At 36.5% G+C, this 21,530-nt stretch overlaps 1 protein-coding gene across 2 annotated transcripts in view; it reads right to left on the bottom strand.

Moving 5' to 3' along the window:
• Positions 1–21,530, bottom strand: part of CDK19 (cyclin dependent kinase 19) — a 179,655-nt gene that overhangs the window by 103,914 nt on the left and 54,211 nt on the right. For both annotated transcript variants that reach the window (XM_030882833.3, XM_030882834.3), the window contains one exon: positions 14,106–14,181. In XM_030882833.3, coding sequence (XP_030738693.2) covers positions 14,106–14,181 — 76 coding nt within the window. The remainder of the gene's footprint in view (positions 1–14,105; positions 14,182–21,530) is intronic.

The following is a 21,530-nucleotide window of genomic DNA, read 5'->3' on the forward strand; positions in this document are numbered from 1 at the left end:
TTATGCTTCTGGGGAAATTCTGCTATAAAGCTACCTACCATCTGAGTATGAACCTACATACCATGCATAACTGAATAGATAGGAAGACAGTCCCAGATAAGAAGAAAAACAGATAACACAAGTACAGACATTCTTTGTGGAATTACAAACAGCTACAGTGATGGAACAGACCTACTTTTGGCAAATGGTAGAAAAAAAAGACAGAAAATACATAAGACATAAGAAACAAGAAGAGAAACAACAAACAGGATAAGCAATTAGAGAAAAAGAAGTGAAATGAAAAATCAAACGACGAGATAAAGATATTAGTTAGCATACTAATAAGCTTCACACTGTTTTGAATTCAAGGTAAGAATTTGGGGAACAATTAGAATTTCTTTTCCAAATCTCCCACTGACTTGTGAAGCCCACAAGCTCATCAATTCACCTATACCACAGTACAGATTTAGCACAACACACACAAAAAAATGATAATGCAACACTACCCAAACCACACACTGAGTGTCAACTCGATTACATGTTCCACAATTGGGTATGCATCTATGACCTGATTAGCATTTAGATATTATAATTAAAATGTCTGATTCTTACATATTTAAACATGTTATTTCATTATAAATTATTACCTTTTTATTTTTTATAATATATTAAGGGATTATGGTGATTTTTTAAATTAGGCATATCATCTATGAATTTCAGTTCAGGATAATAAAGGGGACTAGGGATTAATTATTATAAAATGGGAGATTGGGTCCATTGGGGCTGAGAAGCACTGCTACAGCATAGATATCTAGGAATGAAGTTGTTCGGTAAAAAGGTATGTGTATCTTAACTTTGCTAGACAAACAAACTGTTTTCCTCAGTGTTGCAATATAATAATTTACAATTCCACTAATACTACATGCCAGTTCCAGTATTCTACATCATTGCAAATACTTGATACTGTTTACCAATCTGGAGGGCAAAAAAGTATATCTTACTATGGTTTTATATTTCTCTGATCATTAATATAATTGAGCATCTTTTTTATTTATTGGCTATTAATGTTTCAATTTTTTAAAAGTTCCTGTTTAACTCTTTAGCCTGTTTTTCTACTGGATTAAAACAACCTAACTTTAAGAATTCTTTCTGAGGAGAATTAAAGTATAAATACCATGCCAGCAACATCCAAAGACCAAAACCACAAATAAAGTTAAGCTTATTAATCAGATTAATTTAACATAAGGTGGCAAAAAATTCAGAAAGGCTGGCAATCCAGAAGAAAAAAAAAAGCTTCTTTTTAAAATTAGAATTTACTTACAGAGAAAAAAGGTGACAAAACAGCTTGTACCCATAAATCAACTATACTTCAATAAAATAAATTTTTTAAAAAACAGCTTGTACCTAAACCTTAGTTACTTACTACTCTGCAAATAAGATTTTCAAATATCTTTTTCTTTTCTAATATTATTTTACTATATAAATACCAGGCGGGCTTCCCTGGTGGCAGAGTGGTTGGGCATCCGCCTGCCAATGCAGGGGACAGGGGATAGGGGTTCAAGCCGTGGTCCAGGAGGTTCCCACACACCGCGGAGCAATGAAGCCCGTGCACCACAACTGCTGAGCCTGCGCTCCAGAGCCCGCGAGCCACAACTACGGACGCCCGCGTGCCTAGAGCCCGTGCTCCGCAACAGGAGAAGCCACCGCAGTGGGAGGCCCGTGCACCGCAGCGAAGAGTAGCCCCCACTTGCCACAGCTGGAGAGGGCACGCACACAGCGAGAAAGACCCAGCACAGTCAAAAATAAATAAATAAAATTAATTAATTAATTAAAAAAAAAGAATACCTAACATTATCTTAAGCAAACTGTAATCTGCTGGCAGTCATTTTGTTTTAAATGCTGATTTTCTTCAACTATTTGAACGCTATATTATCTAATAACATCACTACAATCTAAAAACTGTAAAATTTCCAATTAATTAGAACAATCTTCTAAGAAAAATAGCCCATTCAAGCTTTGAAATTACTGAGCTGCTGAGTATACTAAGAAGCTTGTAAACCAATACAGTAAGTCCTTCTACATACAAACAAGTTACATTCTGAGAGAGCATTTTTAAGTCCAATTTGTTAGTAAGTTCAACAAAGTTAGCCCAGGTACCCAACTAATACAATCGGCTATATGGTACTGAACTGTAATAGGTTTATAATACTTTTCACACAAATAATACATAAAAAACAAACAAACATAAAAAATAAAGAAAACATTTTTAATCTTACAGTACAGTACCTTGAAACGTACAGCAGTACCAGCTACATCACCGCTGCTTTTACACTTGGTTCCGGACATCCTGGGCTTGAAATAAAGATACTGTACTACTGTACTCTATACAGTACTGTACAGTAAAGTACACAAAAGCACAACACTTGGGCTTCCCTGGTGGCACAGTGGTTGAGAGTCTGCCTGCCGATGCAGGGGACGCGGGTTCATGCCCCGGTCCAGGAAGATCCCACATGCCGCGGAGTGGCTGGGCCTGTGAGCCATGGCCGCTGAGCCTGCGCGTCCGGAGCCTGTGCTCTGCAGCGGGAGAGGCCGCAACAGTGAGACGCCCGCGTACCGCAAAAACAAACAAACAAACAAAAAGCACAACACTTGTAGAGGATGCATGCATGTCAGACCCGTGAACTAACTTAACGTGATTGGACACGCGAACACAGGTTCACATCTTTGAAAGTCTGCAACTTGAAGGTTCATATGTAGGGAACTTACTGTATCTATGTTTTATCAGTTTATCTCATTCCCATTATAATAATATATAACTGTCCATTATAATAAAATACAATTATCTGGTTTTGAACTATAATCTTCATCCTTTCCAAATGCAGTCTATTAACTCTAGTTTGTATCTGTTAAAGTTCTACTTCATCTTGACTTTGCACTGTTCTGATTGGTTACTGTTTGTTTGTTCGTTATTTTATTTATTTATTTATTATTTGTTTGGCTGTGTTGGGTCTTCGTTGCTGCATGCGGGCTTTCTCTAGTTACGGCGAGCAGGGGCTACTCTTCGTTGTGGTGCATGGGCTTCTCATAGCAGTGGATTCTCTTGTTTCGCAACATGGGCTCTAGGTGCGTGGGCTTCAGTAGTTGTGGCACGCAGGCTCAGTAGTTGTGGCTTGCAGGCTCTAGAGTGCAGGCTCAGATGTTGTGGCACACGGGCTTAGCTGCTCCATGGCATGTGGGATCTTCCCGGACCAGGGATCGAACCCATGTCCCCTGCACTGGCAGGCGGATTCTTAACCACTGCACCACCCGTTCGTTCATTATTTAAGTCAAAGATCTATATTAAAAATGTGAACAGCTTATACCACCAGAAGTCATATAAGGCCAAAGTAAGAGAAGAATAATATGTGAGACTATGTCATTATGATAATCTACTGGTACCTGAAGTAACTAAACTCCTTTTCCCAAATAATCTAAATTTTTTGTTAAAATGTGTTATTGTACCAAAATCCTAATTACGGCCTTTCCCTATTTGTGATCCCTATCACTTTAGACTTCCCTGTCCACTAGCTCTCTCCACTGACTCAAGATGGCTACTGATCGGCCAAGTGCCTCCATTCCTCGTTTTCCTGGTTACTACCTGAAACCCTACCAGCTGCCTAACAGGTCCCCCAGCCTGCCTTAACTCCCTCATTATCTACTCCCTACTCTTTTTCTCCCAGGTGAAGAACTATCCCCCAAACCCGCTGCTTGGATAATACAATTTCCATTCCATACTTCTGGGTGCCATAAAACCACCTATCCTCTGACACTATGGCTTATCTCCCCCAATCCCTACTCTAATTTCTAATGCCTTGAATTCTTGGCCAGTGACCTGAACCTGAAGAACCTGTTCCCATTTAAAAAACTATGACAAGGCAAGATGTATCCTGGCATGTAAGATTTTAATTCTGAATGTGTTCTCCATAGAAACAATGTTATAAGTAGCCCTCAAGTACTACAGTACTAGAGTACCATAATTCAGCTACCCATAGGCCAAACAGGTTTTGGTGGCAGAGACCAGTAACCTGGGCATCATTTATGTCAATGTTTCCTGAGGGAAAAGACATTTCACATTCCCAAAAACTGATTTAAAAAGACTGCCACCTTCCTGAAAATACTGCTCTGTATTCTCTCAGCAAGCAACACTATGTGTTCCAAAGAGTAGTGATCAATATCTGTTAACTGACTGATATATTTGAGGAAGGGGCACAACTGTATCTGCCGCTGAAGTACATTTTAAATATAACTTAGCATTCAGAGACCACAACAAAGTGACTGAATTTTTAAAAGACATTTACCGGCCCCCTATTTATTATTACTGATCTAAGCTAAGGCCACCCACAATTTACTTTTCCATCACACTAACAAATTCAACTTAAAAGAAAATGGGAAAGCTAACCTTCACTGGGAACTGAAGGTTATGAGCCAAAAGGCTTACATACTTTAATTTATCCTTACTACAATTCTGTGAGATTAGGTACTATTAATCTAATTTTAGACATGAAGAAACTAAGGTTAACAGAAATCAGATATGTTGATAGTTGGTTTATAGGATTAATAATTTTTATTAGGCCAAAAAAAGAAAAAAAGAGACTGCACAGACTGAGAAAGATGTTTAATTCCAAATCCAGATAAATCAAAGTAGTCTGAAAGATGAACTAGAAATAAGAGTGGAAATTAGCCATATTTTAACCCAAAAACTTAGATGCAGTATGTACCACTAACATATATGCAAGGCTCAGACTCTCTCCTCTCACATGCAACTCCTCCCTCCTAAGAACTTACATGATTCTTGAACATATTTGAAAAGAAGTGTTTTGTCAAAATATTTATGAGATTTAGTTGATAGTCTGGTTATAAGGTGAAGCTGAGGATGATCTGGAACATCAGCAAGTTAAGAGGCTCAGGGATTCTGAGAATCCGAGCAACCTGTGGACTGCTGCATGGCCTGCTTCCTTGGCACTGCCAGCCCTCGAAGCAAATCAGGTACAACCTGATTCTCCCTGAAAACACCTTCATTTCTACAGCCACCTAGAAAATGGGTCCTTGCTCAAGATATAGAGAAGTAATGGTGAAGTCCAGATACAACCTCAAGTCTATCTGATACCAAAGTCCATATTCTCTCCCCCTTTACAATCTGAAACCTAAGGCATATTTTTTTTTCAAATAAATACTTTGTTTTCCCACTTCAGTCTCTTATTTTGAATGTAGAATTACCAAGTTTGTTAAATTTTATAATTCAGTATCTTCTATAATAATAAACTTTAAAAATTAAATGTGTAGTTCCTTAAAAATAACTTACTTTGACCACAGAAAACAATTTTAACTAAAAGTGATGTTTTTTTAGTCAGAGTTTAAATAGGAAAAAGTTACTATCAATAATAATAATAAAAGAACCATTGACACACACACACGAGAAACTGGTGAGCAAGACCAGTATTATCTCTTCTCAAACTGTTCCTTCTCACATTTGTCACCTTTATACAAAACCCCAGAAACTTATATGGCCCACCTCTTTTCTACCACTGGCAACAATAGGTATTTAAATCTGCTGCTGAGAATACAAAGATTGGTCACTTAGTCTTCTCAGAGGAAACATAAAGCAGCTTGAAACATACTCCAAAAGGTGCATGCATGCACACACACGTACACGTACACACACACACACACACACACACACAAATAATAATAACTTTGAAGAGACTCATGACCTAATATCTACAATAAGGTAGACAGATACACGAAAGGACTGGAGAATCTATCTTGCTTGCTGACTCCTTCTACCCGCCCCCTTGCACTTTTTCAGCTTTTGAAAGGATTTATTTTCTATCCTATGATGGTTCCTCCCTTTGTGCTGACCCTATATCCATCTCCCAGACTCATCCTAAAATAATCCCAAACCCTACTCCCCAACTCATACAAGGCTTCATTTTTCATTACAAGAGTCAGCAAGAATATATTTATTTAAATGCCAAACAAACTAAATATATTATCTTCATGAGAAAAGTAGTAAATATCACTATCCAATGCAAGGGGAAAAAAAAAATCCCCACATTTTAAAGAAGAAAAAAATCTATGCTGAGTCTTCAATCCCAAAAGTAAACTTCTGTTTGTCTCTAAGGAGAACACAAAGATCATACCAAAGAACAGATTTTGCTCCAAGATGATTTCATACATGATTAATTTAGTTCTAGTCTCCCAAATCATGCCAAACTTTTTATGAAAATAATTATTACAGAAGACCATGTTAAAAGTCTACTGAAAAAAGAAAACTTTTTATACCTTTAGTATTTTTCACAAAAATCTTAATACTATATTTTGATTTTGTCCCTTGCATAGAAAGGGTAAAGTACCTGAATCACAGATTTATTTCCACAAATCTATACTCTTAGAAAGTTGGACACATATTTAAGAAAAAATCTGCACTCAGTGCAACATAAAAGCAATTGAGATACAATTAAATAATCTTAATGAAAATAAACAGACATTTCTCAACTTTCAATTCATGAAATTTAACAAAACAGTTTTAAGATTGATAAAAATAAATGTATTAGTAAGAATTAGAGCTTTGAGACTTCCCTGGTGGCACAGTGGTTAAGAATCCACCTGTCAATGCAGGGGACACGGGTTCGAGCCCTGGTCCGGGAAGATCCCACATCCTGTGGAACAACTAAGCCCATGCACCACAACTACTGAGCTTGCACTCTAGAGCCCGCAAGCCACAACTACTGAGCCCGCATGCCACAACTACTGAAGCCCACGTGCCTAGAGCCCATGCTCCACAACAAGGGAAGCCACCACAATGAGAAGCTCGTGCACCGCAGCAAAGAGAAGGCCCCGCTTGCCACAATTAGAGAAAGTCCGCGTGCAGCAACGAAGACCCAACAGAGCCAAAAATAAAATAAATAAAAATAAAAAAAGAATTAAAGTTCTCAAGGAATCCACAGCAAACACACATTTTACCATTTCCATTTCATAAAAAAAAAAAAAAAAAAAAAACAAGGGCTAATTCCTTGAAGACAAGGGAAAGTTCTAAGCATTCCACTTAAGTTCACATAGCGGCCTGCTACGCCACCAAGGTGGCAAGACAGGGAAAAAAAATAGTAGCAAATAATGTTTTAACTGCCACTCCACCCTGCCTGCTTTGTGCTATGCAGAAAAACGGCAAGCAACAATCCATTACAACTGATCCCACCTGTCACCATGGGAGCATCGATTCTGGGATGCTGGCAGATACATACACTGGGCAAAACTGAGCAGAGGTGACTGAGGAAGTGGCTTCTCAGCAACACAAGGCAAAACTGAGGAAGACGCAATCTGACATGAAGTCAGGTTTTCTCTATTCCTCTTCCCTCCTCAACCTATGCCCTCCATCCTTCTTCCCTTGACTAATTTTCCTTCCAGTCTGTCTTCACTTTCTTTGGGACCATCTCAATTTTTTGAAGAGTACTCCAGAGTTATAATTTTTCTTATATCCCACAGAACTAGCATAATTTTTTTTTTTTTTTTTTGCGGTACACGGGCCTCTCACTGTTGTGGCCTCTCCCGGACCGGGGCACGAACCCGCATCCCCTGCATCGGCAGGTGGACTCTCAACCACTGCGCCATCAGGCAAGCCCACAATTATTATTTTGATAGTTAAAATTTTACCTTTGTATTACCCCAGATGAAATTACATTTTATAAAAAATTGATGGACTCCTCACTCTTATGGGAAAAAAATCCTCTGTATTTTTGCAAAGAAAAAAGTCTAGAAGACTATACACAAAATATTAATACTGATTATTTCTAAGTGTTAGTGTTAACAGATGCTCTTAACATGATTCTTCCACACTCTCTGAGAATTTTTTTTTTTTTTTTTTTTTTTGCGGTATGCGGGCCTCTCAGTGTTGTGGCCTCTCCCATTGCAGAGCACAGGCTCCGGACGCGCAGGCTCAGCGGCCATGGCTCACGGGCCCAGCCGCTCTGCGGCATGTGGGATCTTCCCGGACCGGGGCACGAACCCGTGTCCCCTGCATTGGCAGGTGGACTCTCAACCACTGTGCCAGCAGGGAAGCCCTCTGAGAATTTTATAATAAACACTTTTGAATTTCATAACCAGGAAACAAATTAATAGGATCTGAATTAATGGTGTTTATCACTTTTTCAACCTAGCAACCTTGTGATTACACAGGCCACAAAGGTAAAAAAAAACTTTACATTAGAACTCCCCTGTAACCTCAAGCTAAAAGGGCTCATGTTCACGTGTTCCTAGTATGTTCATCACCCAGAATTATTCCCTGTTACGGCATATTGTAAACTGTAAAGCACTGTACAAAGATATGGGGTTATAATTCACCTGTGATCAATAAGGTTCAAATGAAATTAAAATGTGATACGATTTTCTTTATTGCTGACACTTGAGGTAGTGATGCATCTTAGTTCTTAAACTTCTTCCCATCCTGTACACATTCTTCCAAGTTCACTCCATGGCTACAAGTTCTTTGACTTCTTTTCTCATCATTCAACCCTGCTCTCAGAAGGTGTCCTGCAGTCACAGTCCCATTCTTTTAGAGTAATGAGTGAAACTGTTCCTAATTTTCTCCAAATCAAAAGCCTCCTACCTATGTGTCTATATATGAACGAGAAAATGCCAGGAGGTAGATAATATTATGGGATACAGAAGGAAAAAGGCAAAGAACAAGTTCTATCTGCTTTTTCATTTATGATGTTGTCTACATTCTCCCCAACCTATCAGTCCCTCCTAACCTCTCTGACTCTCTACCACCTTACATTTCCTGTCCTACTGCATCAGTCAAAAAAAATTCGAATTCTCCCTTCTTACACTGGGCTTATAATGAAGAAAACAGTACAGTCATGCAGACTGGTGCCATGACTGGTCTCCTACTTTAGGTGGACTATAACACTTCTACAACCTTATTTTTGATCAGCACATTTTCACATAGCCTTCAATAACTTAAAACATTCACCACATTAACATTCACACACACACAAAAAGAGGCACACAAGAATGTAACTACCTCATCATCTCCCTAGCAAACTGACATATGTTGACACCATCCTTTCTTCCGTCACTGTAGGTTCACAGGATGAACTATCTGTTCCATTTCCTATTCAAGGCCAATCCCTCCAGTTTTGCTTGTGATCCATTGATTCTTACAAATTCCTCTTTCACAGACCCTTGATCCACTAATAATCCCATATGCCTTTACTGATTTCCCCCTGAATTTACTGAGCTATAAGTGCATACCATTTTCGAGTTTTATTGTTGATACAAACCCATGAAACCATCATGACAATCACAATGATGAAGACTTACATCACCCCCAAGAGACTCCTCATGCTCCTTTGTAATATATCCCTGTTTCTATTCCTATCCCCACACAGTCAATGATCTACTATCCACCACTACAGATTAGTTTTCATTTTCTAGAATTGAAACTAGGTAATAAAGACTGTAATCATGCCAATATGCAAAGCTGTGGGTATGTCCAGGAAATATCCGAAAAGACTCTAATCTCACATCTCTTAATGCCATACAAGCAGGACTTAAAGGCTAAAGCAGAGTTTCATTAAACAACAAGATACCACTACACACCTATTAGAATGGCTAAATCCAGAACACTGACAACAACAAATATTGGTGAGGATGTGGAGCAACAGGAACTCTCATCCACTCGTAGTGAGAATGCAAAATGGCACAGCCACTTTGTAAGACAGTTTGGTGGTTTCTTACTAAACTAAACATACTCTTACCATGCAGTCCAGCAACTGTGCTGATATTTGCCCAAAGGAATTGAAAAGTTATGTCCACAAAAAACCCTACACACAATGTTTACAGCAGCTTTACTCATAATTACCAAAACTTGGAAGCAACCAAGATGTACTTTGGTAGATGAATGTGTAAACAAACTGTAATACATCCAGACGATGGAATATTATTCAGCACTAAAAAGAAATGAGCTATCAAGCCATGACAGATATGGAGGAATTTTAAATGCATATTATTAAGTGAAAGACGCCAATTTCAAAAGGCTACATACGGTATGATTCCATCTATATGACATTCTGGAAAAGGCAAAATTATGTAAACAGTAAAAAGATCTGTGATTATGGGGAAGGGGGGTGGGGAATGGGTTTAGGATGAACAGGTGGGGCACAGAAGATTTTTAGGGCAGTGGAACTACTCCGTATGATACCATAATGGTGGATACATGTCATTAGACATCCGTCCAAACCCATAAAATATACAACACCAAGAGTGAACCCTAATGTAAACTATGGTCTTTGAGTATCAGCATAGGTTCATCAGTTGTAACAAATGTACTACTCTGGTGGAGGATGTTGATAATAGGTTAGGCTATGCATGTGGGGGGGTAGGGAGTATATGGGAAATCTCTAGAACTTTCATTCAATTTTGCTGTAAACTTAATACTGCTCTAAAAAGTAAAGTCTATTTAAAAAAAGAAGAAGAACCATACAGCAATTTTGGAATCAAAAAGTAAAATAACTACAATGAAAATTTCACTAGAGGGGGGCTTAGCAGCAAATTCAAGCTGGCAGAAGAAAGAATCATTAAACTTGAAGATAGGCAATTGAAAACATCCTGTCTGAGCAATAAATAGAAAAAGAGAATTAGAAAAAAATCAACAGAGCCTCAGTGACCTTTGGGAGACCATCAAGCCTATAAATATACTCATAATGGCAGTCTCAGGAGGAGAGGAGAGAAAGAAAAGGGCAGAAAGAATATCTAAAGAAATGATGGCTGAAAACTACCCAACTCTGATTAAAAAAAAAAAATTAATCTCTACATCCAAGAAACTCAACGAATTCAAAGTAGGTTCCACACCTACACATACAATCAAACTTTCAAAAGACAAAGACAAAGAGAGAATCTTGAAAGTAGCAAGAAAATAACTCCTAATGTTCAAGAGATTTTCATGCATTAACAGCTGACTTCTCATCAGAAACCATGGAGGCCAAAAGGCAGTGAGATAACATAGTCAAGGTGAAGAAAGAAAAAGACTGTCATTCAAGAATTCTATATCCGTCAAAACTATGCTGCAAAAAACAAAGGAGAAATAGGTGATAAAGGAAAAAAAGAAGAAATTAAGATAGTCCCAAATACAAAAACTGAGAAAATTCATTCCTAGAAGATCTGCTCTACAAAAAAATACTAAAGGGAGACCTTCAGTTAAAATCAAAGAACTATATATATGACAGTAACCCATATCTACACAAAAAATAAAGAGCACTGGTAAAGGTAACAACATGGGTAAACAGAAAAGACAGCATAAATGTATTTTTGTTCTTAACTCTTTTTTCTTCTATGTGATTTAAAAGACAACTGCATAGCACATATATACAATGGAATATTACTCGGCCATAAAAAGAAAGGAAATTGAGCTATTTGTAATGAGGTGGATGGACCTAGAGTCTGTCATACAGAGTGAAGTAAGTCAGAAAGAGAAAGACAAACACTGTATGCTAACACATATATATGGAATTTAAGAAAAAAAAATGACATGAAGAACCTAGGGGTAAGACAGGAATAAAGACACAGACCTACTAGAGAATGGACTTAATGATATGGGGAGGGGGAAGTGTAAGCTGTGACAAAGCGAGAGAGTGGCATAGACATATACACTACCAAACGTAAAACAGATAGCTAGTGGGAAGCAGCCGCATAGCACAGGGAGATCAGCTCGGTGGTTTGTGACCACCTACAGGGGTGGGATAGGGAGGGTGGGAGGGAGGGAGACGCAAGAGGGAAGAGATATGGGAACATATGTATATGTATAACTGATTCACTTTGTTATAAAGCAGAAACTAACTAACCATTGTAAAGCAATTATACTCCAATAAAGATGTTAAAAAAAAAAAAAAGACAACTGTATAAAGCAATAATTATAAAACTGTGCCCGTGAGCTTATAATTTACAAAGTGTGCACTTAGCCACTATGCAATAACATACATGCAAACTCTCTGTCAAAATCCCTATCATGTTGCAGTTAAGTCATTCAGGAAATGATAAAAAAAATTACTCAATCCAGAAACTCTGCATACTTCCTAAAGTTCTATTAGGCAAACCCTCAATAAAAATATAGAGACTGTGAATGAGTTTTCCAGCTTCTGCACAACAAAAGAAGCAATCAACAAAATGAAAAGGCAACCTACAGAGTAGAAGATATTTGCAAACTATTTATCTGATAAGTGGTTAATATCTAAAATATATCAGGAAAGCATACAACTCAATTGCAAAAATCATCATCAACATCATCATCCAATTAAAAAATGGGCAGAGGGACTGAACAGATATTTTTCCAAAGAATAAAATATACAGATGGCCAGCAGGTCCATGAAAAGGTGCTCAACATGACTAATCATCAAGGAAATGCAAATCAAAACCACAGTAGGATATCACCTCACACCTGTTAAAATGGCTACTATCATAAAACAAGACATGACAAATGCTAGTCAGGATGCTGAGAAAACGGAACCCACGTATTCCTCAGAAGATGTCTCTGTTTCAAAAAGAACATCTAGAATTGGGTTTTCATTTCCTAATAATCAATATCTTAAATTGCAGCTATTAACCCAATTAATTCACGGAAGTTGAATTAATGCTATACTAAATTATGATACTCTAAAATAGCAAAATTGCACACCAGTAATATTCATATTGATTGAAATAATAATGTTTATGACTTTCAGGGAGTTAAAAATCACATATCAAATGCTTATTCTGGTAGGGCATTATAAACACCAATTTACAGTTAATGGAAAACTGCCAAAATGAACATTTTAAATAATAAATTTATATTCTAAAGCAAACTTAGGATCATATAGAACTTTTTTGTTCTGTTTATTTATTGATTTATTCAAAAAACATTTATGGGGCACCTGCTATGTGCCAGGTAGTTATGCTAGGAACTAGGGATAAAAAGACAAGGTCCCTGCCCTTCAAACTGTGCACAGTCTACTGAGAAGCTCCCATTCTGAAATCAAAGAATTTATGACTAGAAAGGACCTTATAATTCCCTTATTTCACAAATAAGGAAACTGAGACTCATGGCTAGCTTAGCCACTAAGGCAGACACTCAGTTGTAAATAAATCCTGCCTCATGTGTTCTTTGCATCATTCTTTTTCTTATGATTAAGAGTGATGATGTAGTGCTTCCATGTGAGTGAAGTAGAAATATGGAACCGTGGGCAATATATGTAATAATTACCAAATGAGAGACAGAAATATCTAATGGATATGGACAATATATTTAATAATTTAGAGACAGAAATCCCTTATAGATGTGATATCATGATAAAGCCCCAATAAGAAACTAAAACACTAAAATAAGAAACTGAAGAACTATAATAAGGGAACATAATATTAAGACTTCTAAGCCATAATTATGATTTTGCCTCTGTTTACTGATCTGTAAAATGGGGATATTAAAAGTACTTATTTCATGATTGTGAAAATTAAATTAATTAATACTTTAAAGCACTTAGTAAGCCTGGTACCTGGTAAATACTCAGGAAATGTTAGGTATTCTTATGGACAATCATTTCTTAAATGTACAAGTATGCCATATAAAGACAAAAAAAAATGATCTTTCTTTAAGGAATTCTCCTATTATTATGATACTGTTATTTTTCTAGCAACTAGTAAAATGTAACACCAAAACACTTATTTCAGAAAAAGTATTTTATATGCATAGTATCTAACAGTATCACCCTCTTCTCTATAAAGACATATATCACTCCTAAAACTACAGAAAAGACAGATATTAATTAAATTACTAATTTAAATTAATAATTACACTCAATCATAATTCAAATTAATTAAATAATCATTTAGCTCAGTATTCCTAAGATTATAAATCCTAAATATCATTAAGACAATGTTCAACGATGACTTTCAAGTAATCAAAAAGTTTATGCAACTTTTCTCATCTTATATAAAATATCCTTAAACTAATTAACATCTTTGAAATAACATGCATTCTATATATTAGTGAAGCTTTTATATTAATATCAATCACCATCCAATATCATAACAAAATAAATAATGTATTTATGTCCACTTACTGCAATCTCTCTACAAGCCGACATGGATATTCCTGTGCCTTCAATTTGCTTCAATGCATATTCCTTTTCATCTTTTCTGCATATGAACAAAAAAAATTATTTTTTTCTACAAGTTATTTTCAAATTCAAAACTGTAACTACAAAAACAATGAAATGCACAACTCTCAGTAATATGTAAACACCCTCACTATGCATGCATTGCTTATTATTTCTGATAATATTTCCATTACATTAATGTGAAATACCAAACAAATTCATGTCACAATGAAAACACTAGACAGAGCCAAAACACGAAGTACAAAACTGAAACAGAACAGGATACTAAACACAGCACTAGTTTCAAAAAGTAAACAAGCATAAATATAAACTCAAGCATATTGTAAGATAATTCTACTGTCTTAATTATCTGGAGTCCATGAAAGCATTCTGTTATAAACATTAATTACAAAAATAAATGACAGATGTAAACTTCTACATTTGTTTAAAGTAATTTCACAGTATAAGAACCACTTAATAAATGGGGGAGTTATAGAAGAATGTTTACCCACTAAGACACGCTAGTTTTCACCTAGGATAGGGGACATTCAAAATCCCTAAGACCTCAACCAAAAGCCTTGGAAACACTTAAAAATTGGCCACCAACACCTCATTCTCAAGATATCTAGGAAAAACTCAGTAGTTACAGTGAATTTTCCAATTAATGGAGGTAGAATTAAGGAATTCTGGGAAACCCCGCTAGTTACCAGGGTGCTTAACCAAGGGAAGACAACAGATCAATAATGGTGATAGGTCCATAAAAACAGTAATAGTATCAGATGAGTGTCTAGTGCAACACTGTATCCTCAGGGTACTGACACCAGAACCAGCCACAGCAAGGCCCCAGCTGAATGTCACAAATGTGATTCCTACCACTGGTTATTCTGACAAGAGGAGTATAATCCATGCCCTCTGAGTTTTGCCTTTTGACTATATTAGAGCCTCAACAGGGTATCACCATGTCATGAAGGTTTTGTCAAATGATAGTACCTAAGTAGTGCTGCATCTATCCTACTTACCTATTCCTCATTTTCCCCATTCTGTGTTTACTAGCAGATAAAGCAGTTTAAGAGGTTACTCATAATATGCATTTTAAAACATCATTTTACGTGCATTTTGAAGATTTTCACAATCGTCTGTTTTGAGCAAATAATTGAGTTATGGTTACTTTTTCCCACAGTCTGAAAATTATATCCATTTTTCTTCCAATATATGACATTCAGGAAACAATTAAGCAGCATTTTGATAAACAGAAATTGTACCACATATGTCAACAGGATAGACTGTTACGCAATTATTAAAATGATAATCATGGAGATCATTGGAAACATGGAAAATGTTTACCATATGTTGCTGAGAAAATATATAAATCATACCGTATAAAAATATGTACATTTAGACATATGTTGAAGGTGATATAAAAAAAGAAAAAGTTGTGTTAAGATGTAGAAAGTTATGTTAACTACCTTAATGCCAATATTACATTGTCTTTTAAATTAGAATTAGAGGGAAAAAGAAAAAATACAAAATAATTTGATACTCTGAAAACAGTCACCTATTAAAACAATCTTTAGTATTTTCAAAGTGATATCTTAGGCATGTTTTAAAGAGCAAAGTGTTCCTTTTTCTCCATCCTGTTTCCTCCAAACATAAAACTACACGTTTTTCAGACCACCCAGGGGCCACTAAGAAGTACAAGCAGCAGGTGAAGGTGACTGAATGTAATTAAAGCCAAATATCCCTCATACCTTGAAAGTATGTATGGGTATGTGTGTGAAAGCATTTCTGCCTGAGATGCTTAACACAATGCTTACAATGTAAATTTCATACAAGTAATAATTAAATTAACTACCAGGTATCTACTACTAAATGTTTAATTGAATAAATTCTTAAAGTTATACATGCTTTCTGACAAAATTTTCATATGGAATTATAATTTTCTTTTAAACAGAAATATTTCAATCCCCAGTTCCCCTAAATGAAGTGCTCCAAAAGCTCATGTAATTGCATAGTTTTATTTTTAATACTGTAAAGAATATTACACAATCTGGATAGGTTATTGTTGCTATGGAAACTATAAGATTTTTGCAGTAAGTCAAAAAGTGCAAAATTAACACATCACATTAATGACTTTTGAATTTCACATCCAGGCTGTCAAAAGAATTTGAAAGCCTGAGCAGAATAGACTGAAGCATAGGCCTCTTACTCTGAATTATATGGATAGGATCTAGGAACAAACCCAGTAATTATTTCACTTAATAAGTTTAAATATAACTTCCATCTGCTAAATTAATAAAATACTCAAAAATCTGCAAACTTAAGATTTATCTGCAGCTTTTGCATTGAGAATGAAATAAAGTGCATATATCATCACCAGTTCTCTTGTACATTAACTGTTGGATGATAAGCAATGATGTAGCACCTCTGAGGTTCACGATATGAAGAAGTGGCAGAATCCCAGCGGGCATATGGACTCACTTTCATCACTGTGCTATTTCAATGCTAATCTGTGGTCAGATGCCAATACCTTAGTTATGAAAACTAAAGATTTGTCCTTTCCCACAATGCCCACAAATATTTCAGTGACTGGCACATGGGGCAGAGAAGCCTTATTGCTCTCGTCCCATGTGAGAGCCCTTCTCCGGGAGCTCGTGTGAAAATTCATACCCCATGGCTTACATGTTTCAGGCACACATAATATTAAGTATCATAAAGGTATAATTTGTTCTTTTACCCGACAAGGCTGAAAAGGAGGTGAACCTGGCCTCCATGGCTGTGATAACCTGGCTTTTAGAGGCAGCCCAGTTCTTCCCTAAAACTATTTTATTTCTAAATTACTTTTATCTAAATAAAAGAAGTTTATTATTTACTGTAATAAAGACAGAGCAATTCCAAAGCCTTCAGGGAAACTGCTTTCTAAATTTTAGTGCGTATTAGATACTACCGTCAGAGCAACTGCACATTGAAAATAATTAAAGTTTACTAAATAAATCCAGGTGAATTAAAAATAAATTTATAGTATAAACATGGATTTATTTAATATAGAATGTTTTGAATTTAAAGACATTTCTCCTATACATCTGTAATATGTATCAAAACCATGCCAGCTTCCCTCTCAGCATTCATCACAAAGAAAAACAAGTGTTCAATGGGAACATTATATAACTACAAAATAGAAAAATTAATTTGGCAGAGACTGGGATTCTATTACATTTTCCATCTGAGACACTATGTTCTGGAAAACTCTTGATGCAAGCAATTCTATAGATAGTACAAAAAATAAGAAGCACATATTTGTGCAAATTGTAGAAATCACTGCCTTAAAATGAAAGCATTATCTCAGGCAGAAAACTAGGCTCAGTGGTAGAATTTAAATGTAATTCAGGGAAGAATTTCTCAAGCCTAAAGATGCAGTTTCAGTAGGAACAACTTTTGAATGAACTATTAGGAACTGGTCTGATGAAAAAAAGTCTTATACCTTTCAAAAATGTCCAAGTTTGATGACCAGCCTCCAGTCACGTTTAGCAAGGTGAAGCACCATTCAGCAGCTCGTATGCACAAGTGTAGTTAAGGTATGGTCAAACCCCACTCGTTACAATCATAATTAGACAGGTCCAAGGCTTTTTGGCTCCTATTAATAATACTACCAGGTGTCCAGATCAGCCCTGGGCCATCTTTGGTCCCAAGGACCTATGACAGACAAAAAATTTAGAAGAATCTTTTAAGAAAAGATGAAGGAATTCAAGCTCAAGCAAAATCAAGGGAAAAATTTTAGTCTTCAAACTAACAGGGTTAAAATCCTTTTTTGTTTCTAAGGAAAACAGAGGCTCCTTACTGTTTTATTTTACATCAAGCAACAAACAAACACAGAGTCAATATTCTGTGTTCCAATACTGTGCCGAACTCTGAGGATGAACAAAATTAAAGACTAGCTACCCTAGATATCAGAGTTCACAATCCACCTGGAAAGAGGTTCTGAGTGGGAAATATAAACAGATAACTCTGATATGACCCCCTCTGCATCCAAGACGTATGCATAACAGGCACAGAGAGAATGAGATTAGTATTTCTTCTCAGAGCTTTAAGGAAGATAACTACATAGTGATGCCTTTGAGGGAGGAGTTTCCCAGGCAGAAAAGGATGAGAGGGTCAGAGAACTCCAGGTAGAAGTAGAGCGTGAAAGAAATAAACAGGAAACCGCTGGTATTCAGTATGGCTGGAAGCTGGGGGCATGATGACAAGGTGCAAGAGATGAGGTTAGGTCAGAAAAGTAAAGGGAAGGGACCAAATGAGTTCTGCAAAGAAACTTGTACTTCATATATAAACAGTGTGGAGCAAAAGGTTTTGAGAACAGAGAAGATACGTAACAGATCTTTGCTCAGAGAGATAAATCTGGTAACTACAAACTGGTGGCAGAGCAAACATCTGGGAGGTTGCTCAAACGTCCAAAGAGAAGATGAGGACTAGATTAGAATAGGCAGAGGAGAACAAATATGGACTCAAAAGACATTTCTAAAAAAAAAAAAAAAAAGACATTCCTGCGTCAGAAGTGATATAATTTAGTAACCAATTTGATTCTGTAGGTGAAGGAAAGGAAGGCTGTGAAGATGGGTGAAGCTTCCACTTTGCCTAATCGAGCCAATGATAATGATTAAGCAGAGAAATGATGACATGAATAAATGGAGACCCGGAAATATAAGATTTTATCCTAAAGGCAATGAAAGTTACATATGAAGACTCATTTTATTAGGAAGGACTGAGATTAGAGGTGTGAAAAACGATTAGGAGTCACTGCAATGAAAGGGTGAGAAGGAAAGACCCTGGATTAGTATAACAGAATGTTAGCTTCCAAAAGGGGCTCGCGACAATCCTGTTACAACCTCCTCATGAAGATGAAGAAGTTAGGCCATCAGCCAGAAGCAGAGCTCAGATGAAATCTTCCAAATGCAACATTCTCCATAACAGAATAGTAACTAACAATAAGACTGGAGAAAAGAAGAAATACTTGTGACAGTCATTTTTAAAGAGGAATTGGCAGGACCAAATGAACAAATGAGGAAAATCAAGAAGGCTGAATCAAAGATAAGTCTGGGGTTCTGGCTTGGTTGATGGGGAGGATGATACTATTGAGAACAAAACTCAGGTCACATCTCAGAAGGTTCTTCAGCTTGTAAATGATTCCTTCAGATAGAAAGAAACTCCAACCAAAAATATCTGAGAAGTTCAAAAAGAAGATGCCCTGAAGATGTTACCAGGTTTATTGTGGTGATCATTTCACAATACATACAAATATTGAATCATTACAATTTTTTACACCTGAAACTAATATAATATTATATGTCAATTACACCTTGATTTAAAAAAAAAAAAGATGTTTACTGAGGGCCTGCCATAGGAGTTTCAGATTTAAAGGACTTGAGCTTACAAACATGATATTGGATTGGAGGAAGTAGCACGTAGATAAATAACTTTTTTGGTGCCCAGGAAAGAAGTTGAGGCAACATGGGAAGGAGGAAAGGAGAACAAGAGAGAGGGAAGAAAAGAAGAAAGACAGAACAATTTCTGAACACTTCTCTCTCACATCCCTTAGGAAGACAAACAATTCTATGAATTCGTCCTTTAAGTTTTCTTTTCCAAACCTTAAGACTAGAATTCAAATTAATGGAATCATCAGAAATATAGTACTCAAGATGGCACAGTATGACCATCTACAGATTTTATAACCAGGTGTTACCAATAAGACTTTATCCAAACAATATGACACCTGAGTCTTGCCAACTTTTTTTTTTTTTGCAGTTTTTTAAAATTGAAGTACAGCTGATTTACAGTGTGTCAGGTGTACAGCAAAGAGATACAGTTATGCACATATATAATCTTTTTCAGATTCTTTTCCCTTATAGGTTATTACAAGATACTGAATATAGTTCCCTGTGCTATAACAGTAGGTCCTTGTTCTTTATCAATTTTATATATAGTAGTATCTGTTACTCCCAAATCCCTAATTTATCCGTCCCCCCTTTATGTCTGTGAGTCTATCTCTGTTTTGTAATCGTATGGTATTTGTCTTTCTCTGACATACTTCACTTAGTATGATAATCTCTAGGTACATTCATTTTGTTGCAAATGGCATTATTTCATTCTTTTTTATGGCTGAGTAATATTCCACTGTGTATATATACCACATCTTCTTTATCCATTCACCTGTTGATGGACATTTAGGTTGCTTCCATGTCTTGGCTACTGTAAATAGTGCTATGAATATTGGGGTACATATATCTTTTCAAATTAGAGTTTTCTCCAGATATATGCCCAAGAGAGGGACTGCAGGATCATGTGCCAACTCTATTTTTAGTTTTTCAAGGAACCTCCATACTGTTCTCCACAGTGGCTGCACCAATTTACATTCCCACACCAACAGTGTACAAGGTTTCCTTTTTCTCCACACCCTCTCCAGCATTTGTTATTTATAGACATTTTATTTTTTTTGGCTATGCTGCACAGCATGTAAGATCTTAGCTCCCCAATCAGGGATCGAACCCATGGCCCCTGCAGTGAGTGGAAGCATGGAGTCCTAACCACTGGACTGCCAGGGAATTCCTGTAGGCTTTTTAATGACAGCCATTCTGCCCAGTGTGAGATGATACCTCATTATAGTTTCAACTTGCATTTCTCTAATAATTAGTGATATTGAGCATCTTTTCATGTGCCTGTTGGCCATCTGTATGTCTTCTTTGCAGAAATGTCTATTTAGGATTTCTGCCCTTTTATTGAGTTGCTTCTATTTTTTTTATATTAAGTTGCATGAGCTATTTGTATATTTCGGAAATTAATCCCTTGTCAGTATCACTGTTTGCAAATATTTTCTCTCAGTCTGAAGGCTGTCTTTTCATTTTGTTTATGTTTCTTTTGCTTTGCAAATGCTTTTAAGTTTAACTAGGTCCCATTTGTTTATTTTTTGGGTTTGTTTTCCATTACTCTCAGAGATGGATCTAAAAAAATATTGCTGTGGTTTACATCAAAGAGTGTTCTGCCTTTGTTTTCCTCTAGGAGTTTTATAGTGTCCAGTCTTACATTGAAGTCTATAATCCATTTTGAGTTTATTTTGGTATATGGTATTAGAGAATGCTTTAATTTTATTCTTTTACATCTAGCTGTCCAGTTTTCCCAGCACCACTTACTGAAGAGACTGTCTTTTCTCCATTCTATGTTCTTGCCTCCTTTGTCATAGATTAATTGACCACAAGTGCGTGGGTTTATTTCTGTTCTTTCTATCCCGTTCCATTGAGCTATGTATCTGCTTTTGTGCCAGTACCATCCTGATTTGATTACTGCAGCTTTGTAGTACAGTCTGAAGTCAGGGAACGTGATTGCTCCAGCTCTGTTCTTTCT

The sequence above is a fragment of the Globicephala melas genome, chromosome 14, assembly GCF_963455315.2.
Source record: "Globicephala melas chromosome 14, mGloMel1.2, whole genome shotgun sequence".
In the NCBI taxonomy this organism is placed as follows: domain Eukaryota; kingdom Metazoa; phylum Chordata; class Mammalia; order Artiodactyla; family Delphinidae; genus Globicephala; species Globicephala melas.